This window comes from Microtus ochrogaster, unplaced genomic scaffold (assembly GCF_000317375.1).
Source record: "Microtus ochrogaster isolate Prairie Vole_2 unplaced genomic scaffold, MicOch1.0 UNK68, whole genome shotgun sequence".
Classification (NCBI taxonomy): Eukaryota; Metazoa; Chordata; class Mammalia; order Rodentia; family Cricetidae; genus Microtus; species Microtus ochrogaster.
In genome coordinates this window covers 937,584-950,332 of record NW_004949166.1, presented here as the reverse complement: position 1 = coordinate 950,332, position 12,749 = coordinate 937,584, and the positions used below count along the sequence as shown (strand labels likewise).

Sequence of the window (12,749 nt, the reverse complement as noted above, 5' to 3'; positions counted from 1 at the left end):
GACCCAGGATGGACGTAGGCTAGAATCTTCCCGGTAAGCGCACCTTGGGGTGTGACATACATGATTGGAAATGGGTTAGTCCAGGAGCGAGAGTTAGCCGAGAAAAGGGCTAGAGCTAAAGAGCCAAGCAGTGATTAAAAGAATACAGTGTCCGTGTAATTATTTTGGGTAAAGCTAGCCGAGTGGCGGGAAGCAGCCCACGGCCCCTATTACTACACTGGGGGGTTTCAGAGGGTAGCCCATTATCATTATGGCAGAGACCATGGTGCACACATGAGGTGGGGTAATAGCTGAGAGCTACATCCTGATCCACAGGCTAAGAGACTGAGAGAGAGACAGAGTGAGACACAGACAGAGAGCCGGTCTAAAGACACACTTCCTCCAATAAGGCCACACCTCCTAAATCTTCTAATCCTTTCAAACAGTTCCACTTCCTGGTGACTAAGCATTTAAATATATGAGTCTATGGGGCTGTTCTTATTTAAACTACCACAGATGGAAAAGTTAGTCAAGAAATGGAAAGACCATACAGGAATCCTAGAAATGCAAGGCACAGACAAAAGAGTAAAGCAAACAGCCCTCAATGGGCCCTTAAGTATGCTTGACATAACAACAAGAACTGATTCAAACTCGAGAACAGAAAGAGACCAAGAGATACAGGAATCAGATGAAATGTGATTCTGGACAGGATTCCAGACCGGAGAAAATTAGCTATAAAAGGACATTATTGGAACCACCAACAAAACTGGAACAATGGACTGGTAATGATGGTATGGTATTACTGTCAAATGAAATACCCTGAGGCTGAAAAATGTACTGTTTATGCAAGAGTATGCATTTGTTCTTAGTAAATACACTATATGGCTGTGAGTAAATACACTATATAACATGTCTTATAAAGGAAATGAGGAAGCACATTATACCATCCTTGCAATTTTTCCTAAGTGTGAAATTATATCTAATAAGTTACCCAAGGTTACTCCTGCTTTCCCCTCCCAGTACAGATGGTCCTTTGTCTTGTCTACCAAACACTCAAAGACAAAGTAATCTCCAACACATACAGATTTAAAGGATGGTATAGGACTGCTTCCCAATGTACTTTATATGTAATATATATCCATAAATATAAATGCTGACATAAAAGCGAGCCAGTCTGCCTGTCCGGGTAGTGGAAGTGGTGGCTGCTGGCCCAACCTGCTGCTCTCCTGCTGTTGCTTCAGCTTCCCAGCTCTCCTATCCCAGAGGGTGGCCTAGCTATAGATGGTCAGAGAGCTCTCAAGCTTTGGCCTCAACCAGCACAGCAGATGGTGGCAGCAGGCACAGGATACACAACACCGGGGATAACAAGAAATAGTCACAATTCACTGTCTCTTCTGTGCGCTGCTGAGGACGCAGCAAAAGTAGATGATCAAAACTCAAACAAAGGTGCCGAAGCAATTTAAATAACCTACATACGCAGTAACCATGCTGCCATGCATGTTACAGCGAAAGATTTCGGTTTGATGGAAAGGGTTATGTGCTCCTTCAATATTGGGGCCAGAACCTGAAGACCATTTCTTTGTTTTTGCTATATCTCCCCTGACAACTCCAGGAAAAAGGAAATAGTGCTGAACTAACAACTAAGTCCCTTAATGTTCCAAGCGTATGCAGGATGTTCTTATTTCAGCTGCGTTCTAGAACTGAAGACAAGTAGGAGAATGGACTTCATGTGAACTGCACTAGAGTGGGGAAGGAGCCGTCCACATCATCCCAGAGCTGGAAAGGTGTGCAACTGGCAGCTGGGCTGAAAGCACATTCTAATCATAGGACAAGATTACATATTTTATTCAACAACTACTGAAAGAGGGAGAAGTAGGAGCCTGTAGAAAAGTTCATGTCAATCGCTAAGACAGTCAGAAAGTGCTCCACCCAGACCTGGTGAAAGAATTTAACCGGTGTGATGAAGGTGAATTAGACAGTACATTTGAGTCAACCTTATTTAGAAAAATAGAAAGAGAAAAAAGAAAGAAAATTTTGGGAAAGGCATGTCTTCCAGTCTGATGACCCAGTTCAATCTCTAGAAACTACATGGTGGAAGAAAAAAAACTAGCTCAATCCTGATCTCTTCATGTGTGCACATACATGTTTAAAAATAATAAAAAGAGTCTTTCCATTGACATTTGTTGAAAGAGATTCTTAGGACATGAAACATTAAAAAAAGTATCTTTAATAATGTGTGTGTATGTCTGTGTGTAGGTATGTTCATGTATGTGTGGGTGTCCATGGAGATTAGAAGAGGGCATTAGCTTCCCTGGAGCTGGAGCTCAGGTGGCTGTGAGTTGCCCGATATGGCTACTGTGAATTAATTGTACATAGATCTTAACCACTGAGCCATGTCTTCAGCCCTGTGGATCTTTTTTCATACTGAGTTTGATTTTACACAACCTATGTTGGTGGTTGTGTAAAATAATTCAGAACTGCTGACTGGGGTCAGATGTGCCCTCTATAAGATGCTCAGGGACTTTAACATTGCCTCCTTAGGGATTTGAATGGAACTATAGATGCAAAGCAGAGGTGGAGGAACTGAGCAGCAACAGCCTACAAATAACTAATGTTCAAGTTGTCACACAGTGCAATCTGCTTGGAGGACTGACGCAGGCTTCCACACTTGGGGTGTACCAACTATGGCACACCATGAAGGGTTTATAATGAATCTGGACCTAGCATGTCATCACAACCTAGTGTTTGGCGTCATGTCATAAAATTAGCTTTATAGTTATGAAGGTGAGGGAAACAGGAAGACAGACAATCTTCCTAACGACCTGCTATGTCTGGATGGTTCTTATTGAGATTTCAAACCTGTTGCAAAACAGTGAAAACAAACATGATCATACAGGAATAGTTAACGACAATATCAACACACTAATGTAGAAGAGGGACAAAATGTTATGTTTAACTTCAGACTCAATATTTGAATCTTATGTGTATCAAGTAAAAAGTATGCTTTAGTTCTTTTTGTGCCCTGATATTTTTGTAGATTAGTAAATTATCCAAGATTTGATGGGATTTATCAATATGCATATAGTTTGAAAATGCTTGAGTTGGACACTGCTGAGCAGGCAGTACAGGGATGGTCTATATTCCATACTTTTCATATTTTGATGGGAAAAAAAGGCAAAGAAACTGTAGTAGAGGAATAAAAAGTGGCCAAGGAAAGGAATTCAACAGACACACCTGGCCAGTGAGTACTCTCCATTTCAGTCATCTCCAGCTGCCCCTGCGCTCCCTAGCTGCCCACCCCCTTTCCCGAGCCCACCAAGGATATATTTTGCAAGTGCTTTAGGAGCTAAGAAGCTCACCTCCTGGATGTGTCTTGATTCCTTGCACGATTTCTTGCTTTGGACTAGCACTGTTAGACTAGCACTATAATGGCATTTCTTATTAAAAACAATTTCTTTGCCAAAATTAGTATAATCAAAACCTAACAACTTTCTAATGAAGGCAAAATGCCTATCTGTCTGTCTGTCTGTCTCACAATGTAACTCTGGTTGGCCTAGAACCTAGAACTCAAGAGATTCACCTGCCTCTGCCTTCACAGTACTGAGATTAATGGTGTGTGCCACCAGGCCCAGTAGAATGTTACTTTTTTATATGCTTTATATAAATTACTGTTAACTTTTAATATATTGAGTACTTTTCATTTTGAAAACTGGGTCTCTGTCACTTGTATCTGAATAACTTATAAAATTTCAAATTACAGCTGGGCAGTGGTGGCGCATGCCTTTAATCCCAGCACTCGGGAGGCAGAGGCAGTTCGAGACCAGCCTGGTCTACAAGAGCTAGTTCTAGGACAGGCTCCAAAACCACAGAGAAACCCTGTCTCGAACCCCCCCCCCAAAAAAAAATTCAAATTACACTTATTTGCTTGTGTATGTGTGTGGTGGGTGTGTATGTGCCATGGTGCATGTGTGTGGGTCAAAAGTCAACTTGCAGGAGGTTCTCTTCACACCAGCTGGGTCCTGGACACTGACCTCAGAGCCAGGCTCAATCTCACGGGCCTTGGGGATATTTTTTAGTGCCAATAACTGACATATTGTGGAAAGTTAATTTTCTTTGCATTTTATGATATCTGAGTTATGAAAAAAACGTTGCAATAATAAAGTTAAAATTGAATTACATTTTAAAAACAGACATCTGAGCCAATTAGAGTACATAAAAGGAACGGACCAGGCCAGGATCACTTCTTATGAGTTAAAAAAAACAAAAACAAAAAACATCAATCTTAGTATCAGCAAATGAAATTCAGCACTGTAAGATACTCAAAGCCTACAGGGGTGGCTAAATATCAAATATGATGGCAAGTGCCTGAGGTCCCAGCTACTCAGGAGGCTGAAGACTTGTGCCAGGTGTTAAAATCAGCATGGGCAACACAGTAACCTAGATCAAAATAAAGCTCTAACAAAAAATGAACAAAGTGATAATATTAAAGAAGAAAACTCTGAAAATCAGAAAAAAAATCCTCTAATAAAACACAGTATTTTTTGTGCCATGAATGTTCTTGGAAAAGAAGGAAAACACAATTCCTTTACTCCCAAGGATACACTTTAAAATTCTGTAGAAAGCATTAAGCTTGATGCTGACATATTAAACACATGCTTGGTATTCCTAATCAACACTGTACTGGAGACCCCAGCAAGAAGAGATCAAGAAATCTAGGTGCTGATAGCTCTATGGGCTGACAAGGGAGGGGAACTTGATTGGGAGAGGGAGAGGGGGAGGGAAATGGGAGGCTTCCCAGGCCACAGAGCTAGAGGCCAGCTGGGCAGAGTCCCTTCAGAGCACCACGAGGTCAGAGCCCACTGGAGGCTGACCACTGGGACTCACTTCTTTTACACAGAAATGAAGACTTCTCAGAGCAGCTCTCAGCATGCCAGCTATGAAGGTCATGGTGCCTCAGCGTGGGAAAGTGGAAGCACTGGAGCTGGGCGCAGAACACAGTGTCACTCTCAGACATGGCGGAGGCAAAGATGGGATCTGGAGGCAGGAAGACTTCCGAGGAGCCTGTGGAGGAGAATAAAGGTGAGGACAGACATGTCCTCAAGGTGGTCCTGATGTCAACTGGGCATCAACGGTGGGGCTGGAGACTGCCAAGAGCTAAAGGCTGTTGCAGCTCCAGAGGAGGTCCTGGAAACACACAGGGCCTGACTGGTAGGCAGTATGCTGACCCGGAGTGCCCTCTCGGCAACCACTCCCCATTTCCATGTGCCCTGTCCCCTGTGGTCCTGTGAATCAAGAAACCACTGGGTGGAAAGAAGCAGGAAAGGAAACTCCAGCAATATCGTCTGAGGATGGTTCCATTTCACACTTAACAAACAAGAATACTTACCTTTGAATGCTACTTCCCAGCGACCTTCTAAGGAATGGTTCCGCCCAGTGATGACATACTGATAACCAACCCACAGCCTGCAGAGGACAGAAAGAGAAACCTCAGTCCAGGGGCAAAACAGCCATTGACGATGACCTATGTATTTAGTAGAACTGAGGACTCCCCCCCCCCCCGTCTCTTTGCCCCAAGAGCTCAAGTTTGCAAGGCAAGCACTCTATTCCTGCACCATTAACTATTTCTTTATTCTGGGATAGACTAACATTGAACTTTGACCCTAATGGCTCAGCCTCCTAAGTAGCTGGACCCAGTGTTTCATGTGTGCTGGGGAAGTTCTCTGCCATTGACTTATACCTTTAATCCTGTATATATGTTTTCATGGTTATACTGACCTCTAAAGAAGTAAAATTCTAAAATGAATTTGTTGTAGAATATTCCTTTACACAGTGTGAAGATGTGACACTGTGATTGGTTCAATTAAAAGCTAAGCGGCCAATAGGTAGGCAGGAGGTATAGGTGGGACTCTGAGGACAGAGAGCTCTGGGGAAGAAGAGAGGAGGAACTGCCAGAGGGAGGAGAGGTAAAAGTCACATGATAATAGCTTAGTAAAAACAGAAATAGGTTAATTTAAGTTATAACAGTTGGTGGGACAAGCCTAAACTATAGGCTGAGCTTTCATAAATAATAAGTCTCTGTGTAGTTTTTTGTGAGCTAACAGCCCAAAGAAAAAATCTGTTTACACTAGTCATTAAAGTTTTCCTCTTAATTTGAAAAGAATCCATTTTCTAAACAAATCCACAGGTCAGAAAGTTTTACATCAGGCACCCTTGCGAAGCCTGTTCTTTTTAGCTGATTCTAGAAAATTTTTCACATTCAAAGCCAGGATGACCTTGGATATAATGTCATAAAAACACAATTTTGAGTATGTTAAAATCATAGAACAGTAAACTCTGAAGAAACAAAGACCTGTGAACACATACTGTCACATCCAAACACTTGTACACGGAAATGACTGAATGCTACAAGCACCTAAGAGTTCTGTGCCCTCCCAGGCTGCCTTAGAGTTCCAGGTCCAGTCCTAGAGACGCCCTCCTGCAGATCTGCTACCACCTGAAGTACCATGCCACTCTAGCCCATACTGAGCTCACACTGCTGTGAGCAGTGTGGGACATGTACACATGTGGCCACCACAGAAGACAGGGTGTTCCCCAGCAAGGCCAGTGCCCTTTCAGGCGTTTCCAGTGGGAAGAAGGGTTGTTCATCTGACACTGCAGCTGCAGACAAGAAGCAGCATGGTGGTTCTGGATGCTACACATGACGTAATTGTAGCTCATCCTGAAACGGCCCTCGGGCCACCTTACCCTCCCCTGGAAGAATGGCAGCTGTGCCATTGTTAGAGGCAGCAGGTGACTGGCAGTGAACACTGGCCATCTTTTGTCCTTCCTTCTAGAAGAGACAACTGGCTGCCATTTCCAACTTCCACCCCTAAACACGGAGAGGGCACATGGTGTGGCTTTTAGAGGTGGCACACTAAGAACTTTGGCACATTTCTGCTCCCTAAATGAAAACCCCGCAAATACTGAGCCTTTAAGTTGGCTGCTATTTTTCTGCTTCCTCTAGATGAGCAGGGCCTGGAGTTCAGAAGGCAGGTTCTGGGCAGACTGCCTGAGCTAAGTCTGGCAATGCCCCTAAGCCCATCAATGGTCACATGTGCAAGCACTTGGAAGCTTAGGGTGTCTGGGAAAGACTGAGCAGGGCCATAAGCAGCAGCCAGCAGAGCTGACAGGCTCACTTTATCAGAAGGCATTCCCACTCACCTGGTATCCTATCATGCCTAGAGCCTCACACTGAATCTTTCCTTGCCACAATCACCCAGTACAGCTGTATCCACAGAGGGAACCAGTGACTAGGGCTGGTCCATAGTCCCACAAAGAAGCAAGAGGGCCCTGTACTCCTTGCGCCTTCAAAAGCCCCCAATTTCATCTTGATGCCAAACTAAGCCACTGGGTCTCTAGGTGCTGCTACTGATGGGGATTTGCCTTCCCCAAGGAGGAGCTGCCAACAAGTACTCAGCAGCAAACAGACTCAGAACCCTGGGACTCACTTGCGCTGGTCTTTCCAGCCGAAGCTCCGCTCTGGCTGGTCCCATTCCTGGGCCAGGACAAAGCGCAGCTCCTGGTCAGTGGAGAAAGTAGCGAGCGAGCCATTCACACGCTGGCAGGTCTGCGCAGCATCCCAGTAGTTCTCTCCGCTGAGGTAGACCCGGTAGCAGCTGGCTGTGCCTTCGTAGTGGTGCCACCCGGTCGGGCATTTCCCTAGGAAGCATGAAGAACGGAAGGGGAGTTGTCCCCAAAATTAGGATCATGACTTCGAAACTGAAATTACAAGTGTTGCATCAACAACAGACACACCTCAGAATCACCGTGGAGATCTAGAGCTTGAGATGGTTAGTAGGTCAAAACAGAGCCCCAAAAATAGCAGTACTGGGGACAATGTCCTAAATAGAAAGCTTTTGGCTGGGTAAACAGAGACAGAGAGATGGGTCTCTGTTTACCAGGAACCACTCTTAATCCTCCCGAATAGGTCAACTACCCCAGGCAAGGGCATCTAGTCAATCCACACACCTTTATCAGTTCAAGGACCCCCCCATCCCGACACTCAGAAAATCTGCTTCCTTTTCCTCCATATCTTCTCTTTGCCTCCACTGAGAGTGAGTGAGAGAGCATGCACCTTGGCAGTTTGATCCCCAATAGATCTTCCTACCCACAGAGTAGTCTAGGTTAGTAGCTCCACTGTGGCTTCACTTATAGTGATAAGCTCCCAGCTGAGATCTCACTGGCTACAAATGCTCTAGTTTTTCTAAAAAGCACAATTCAACCTATGGTACACATGTATTCAGAGTCCTCTTAATTGCCCATGGTTCTTCAACTTCTTAGTAGTCAACAACAGTTGCTGAGAAAATTTCTCTAACACAGTTCATTCTCTGCTTGTATCTGGTTAACAAAGCAGAATGGGAGTAAGCATATTACCAGTCCTCTGCTGCCAGCAAGCCCACTGATTCCTCTTTTCTATTCACACAGGTATTTTCAGTAGGGTGCCAATCAGCATTCCCCTAAAACAGTCTTAAATCTAATTCCAGAGGGTCCAAACCTGACTCCAGAGTCAGGTGACTCTCACAGCTGGTGAGGCTGAGGTAGTCAGAGTCCTATCTCCAGGACCTCTCCAGCACCTTCTCATTCTACTGGATGGTTCATGTGGCCCTCAGGCATGGGAAGTGCTGGCACCTTATACCTTAATGAAGATGGTATCAGTAGTGTGCTCTACAGATGTGGAGCATTCAAATGTTGGGAGTGCCATGATGTTAATCTTGCCTGTCAACTTGACTATATCCGCAGTTAACTAAAACCCAAGTGGCTGGGTATACCTGTGAGGGCTTTTTTTCTGAAATAATCTGATGTGAGAAGATTCTCCTTTAATCCATTCTCTGCCTGCCTGCCCTAGCTCTTGCTGACAAGTCTATTCCTTCACTGGCATTACAGCCTACTTCTTCAGGATTTGGGTATACTGAGCTGAGGCATCCAGCATCATGGAATAAACAACTACTGGATTCTTGGATCTTCCATTGGTAGATAGCCATTGCTGGACTAGCTGGACCACAGCCTGCAAGCCATTCTAATAAGCCCAGCCCCCCCCCCCCCCCCCCGACTCATTCTATCAGTTCTGTTCCTCTACAGGACACTCACTATTAAAAGTACTTACTTCCCCTTGGAGACAGGGTTTCACTATGTAGTTCTGGCTGGCCTGAAACTCCATGTAGACCAGGCTGGTCTTGGACTCCTAGAGATCTGCCTGACTCTAACTTCTAAGTATACCTGGCTAGAGTACCTCTTATGCTTAGCTACATCAGCTGTCAAAAGATGTTATTTAAAAATTTACCCACATACCATGGAGCTAGTAACACTTATTAGGGGGTTTATGCTTGTGTTTTTATTTTCATTTTATGTGTGTGGGTTCCTTATATGCGGCTGTGTACCATCTGTCTGCAGTGCCTGCATAGGCCAGAAGAGGGCGTCAAATCCCCCCAGGGACTGGAGTTACAGACAACCGTAAGCCACCATGTGGGAACTGGTAATCAGACCTATGTCCCTTGAACAGAACTCTTAACTGCTGAGCCATCTTACCAGCCTGATCCTCATGTGTGACTGACTTATTAATGGAGCCATAAGAAAATGACAAGCTGGGCCACGGCTGAGACATGTTGACAATACTGTGTACAAGGATGGCAAGCTGGATAACAGTATCTGCTCACTGCTCAGGCCTCAGATAAGCACAGTTGAGTGCACAGGGAGATAGAACCTCCCCTGGAAGAGCCAGTGTGGCTTGGTATACATAGAACATACTCCCTGAGGATAAGGAGGAGACAGCATTTATTTCAAGTTTCTTACAAGAGATCAAATACCTGGTTATACATTTCCCATCTTCGCTCAGACCAAGAACTAAGGCTCCATGCAAGGGTGGATGCTGGGAGCCTGCCACGTGGTTGACTTTCCAGGGCTCCTTACTGCACTGACTGTGTTGGCTCAGGCAGCCACTGTAGCTTGGTGGCCAAACCCTAGGACTGGTGATGGTAGGTATAGGCTGCAAGCAGAGGCTGAGTTTGCAAAGTGTCTCTGAGTCACCTCCCATGTTGAGGCTGTGGGCTAAGAGTTAACACAGAAAACAGACTCCTGTGCCCCACAGCAAGCATATTAAACACAAGTTCTTCTGCCCCAAGTCTGGCTGTTCTTATACACAAGAGGGTATCATCACCCCAGCATGCCTGTTTAGGGTGGGGCATTTTAAACCATGCTTTGCTTTTCTCCAACCTTGCTATGCCCTTGAGAAGTTTAATGTCACAGGTTATCTAGTCACTAAAAGAGGGAGACTGCTTCCAGGTTGTAGCTATACACTCTCACATGCAGCCTCATTCACGTCTCCTGCAACATCATCCAGGGCTGCTTTAGTAAACTGTCTCGTCAGTGGCCTGCAGAGAGCCAGGACTGAGCAAGACTGCAATCTTAAGGTGGGATAACAAACATGTTAGTGGGCATTGCCTTAGGGCAGGTCTGCAACTTACTGCTGAAGCGGACAGGCTGAGCCATGTTCACCGTGTGGAAGTGTGTGGGGTCACCTCCTCTGGTCCGCCCCTGTCGCAGGTCCAAGGTCTCCTTCCCATGATAAGGACGGGCCTCTCCAGTCACTTCTGAAAGCAAAAGAAGTATGTCATAAGCCCATTTACAGCAGCCAGAACAAAACCTTTTTTTGCTGGCACCAAGTCCAATGGCAGCTCAATGCTGGAAAAGCCTGGTGGGCATGTGGCATCAGGAGTCACATTCCGGTTTTCTTTGGGTGTCTAAAAGCTACCATTGTTCACATAAACAGGTGTATTTCTGGAGAAGTGTAACTTTTACTTTATTGTTATTAGGAAATAAGGTCTTGTCCTTTTGCAAGTACTCTGAGAACAGCCAAGAGTCAGCCTTTCCCGCTTTTTTCTACAATGGTCAGCAGGGCCAGTTCTGCAGGAATGCCTGGTGAGTGAGCTCTTCGTAAGGCCTGGGATGCCCTTTCCAGTCTCATAGGCCTGAGAACATTCTGTTAGGATTCCCTGACATTCCATTTGTATGTATTTAAGATCTTACTGATGGTTTTAATGATGCACCAATTCCTCTACCTTGTTTTCAAGCCCTGAAGTTCTGCCATGTATGTGGCCCATTCCACCAGTGAGGCTTTCCAATGTGCTTGCCATCTGACTAATTTACTAAAGTTTTCTTTTCTGGTATTATTTCAGTTTTTTTTTTTTCTTTTTGATTTTTCGAGACAGGTTTTCTCTGTGTAGCCCTGGCTGTCCTGAATTTGCTTTGTAGACCAAACTAACCTTGTACTCAGAGATCTGCCTACCTCTGCCTCCCAAGTGCTGGGATTAAAAGAGTCCCAAGTGCTGGGATTAAAAGAGTAAGACACTACCTGGCAGCTTGTTTTTCAATATTGTTCTTTATTAACTCTATTTTCATTCTGCATTGACTTCTTTATCTCATTCCTCTGTGTTCTCCTTAAACTTACTCCTGTTTCTTGAAAAGTTTTCATTATACTTCTGAATTCTTTTTGAAATTCATCTAAGTCGCTGTCACTGGGAGACTTAATTCAGGAATTGTGTATTTCAGATGAGACATGTCATAGAAGCCATATTACCTGTGTTTTTCTTTTACAGTTTTAGTGTGTGTGTGTGTGTGTGTGTGTGTGTGTGTGTGTGTGTGTTGGTCAGAGGACAACCTTCAGGATTTAGTTTGGTTCTCTCCTTTAGCCAGGGATTGAACTCAGGCCACCAGATTTGCACTTTTACTTGCTGAGCCATCTTGGGAGCCTTGATGCCGCTCGTGACTGGGGGTTGGAGTCTGTAGCAAGCGTTAAATCAATGGTTGACTTTTTATTATTTTATTTTGGTCACCTTTCTTCAGGAAAGACTAGGTGGTAGAAGCAGAAACATTTTTGAAGTATGAGGCTTCATCCACATTCCTTCCCATTAGTAAAATACTATTCGCAACAACAGTCAACACATAGGACAGTCTCTATGAAAACAGTCAACTGCAAACCAATCAGCCCTGAAAAAAACTCTATACAAAAAAACCTATAGCCTGGTCTACAAGGGGAGTTCCAGGACAGGCTCCAAAGCTACAGAGAAACCCTGTCTCGAAAAACCAAAAAAAAAAAAAAAAAAAACAAAATATATAAAAACACAAAATCAAACAACAAAAACCAGCTAACAATAAATAATAATTAGAAAGAAACCTAGCCAACAGTCCCCTCCCAAATAATCACATGTTAAATACTAATCAATTCTAGCAACCATATGATAGGCAGATCACAACTGTCTATAATTCCAGTTCCAGGCAACCCAACACCTATGGCAAAACACTGACACACATAAAATAAAAATAAGTTTAAATGATGATCACCTTAGGGATACTGTTATAAGGTATGTACTAATATGCCATTATGGGTATGAATGCAAAGAAAAAAAGTAAAAAAACGAGCACGACAAGACTGGTGATCAGTATTGGGATGAGACAAAGTAGAGGGGGCAAACAGGAGGGGAAATCACAGGGGCAAAAAGGTGGGCATGGGAAGAGGGGGTTCCAGTCAAGGGTAGACTGAAATGGGGGTGAAAATATGCTCTCGGATGACAGTCCCAGCTCAGGAAGTGAAGATGCAGAGACCCCATGAATCTAGCCAGATTGTGTTTGGGTGAAAAGAGCAAGGAGAAAAGAAGAAAAAAGAGAGAAAACAAGCGAGTGGGCCTGGGCTGGGCATTAAAGAAAGAGGGTAGACACAGGCCATGAAAACTAACTAG

General features: G+C 44.3%; 1 protein-coding gene across 2 annotated transcripts in view; it reads right to left on the bottom strand.

The window, feature by feature from the left end:
* Positions 1-12,749, bottom strand: part of Dgcr2 (DiGeorge syndrome critical region gene 2) — a 66,193-nt gene that overhangs the window by 13,529 nt on the left and 39,915 nt on the right. Inside the window, exons 3-6 of one of the 2 annotated variants that reach the window (XM_026777461.1) lie at positions 10,479-10,604; positions 7,467-7,686; positions 5,366-5,442; positions 4,864-5,040 (exon numbers count right to left, since the gene is read on the bottom strand). In XM_026777461.1, the coding sequence (XP_026633262.1) occupies positions 4,864-5,040; positions 5,366-5,442; positions 7,467-7,686; positions 10,479-10,604 (600 nt within the window). The remainder of the gene's footprint in view (positions 1-4,863; positions 5,041-5,365; positions 5,443-7,466; positions 7,687-10,478; positions 10,605-12,749) is intronic. The other variant, XM_005369971.2, reaches the window with a different exon arrangement.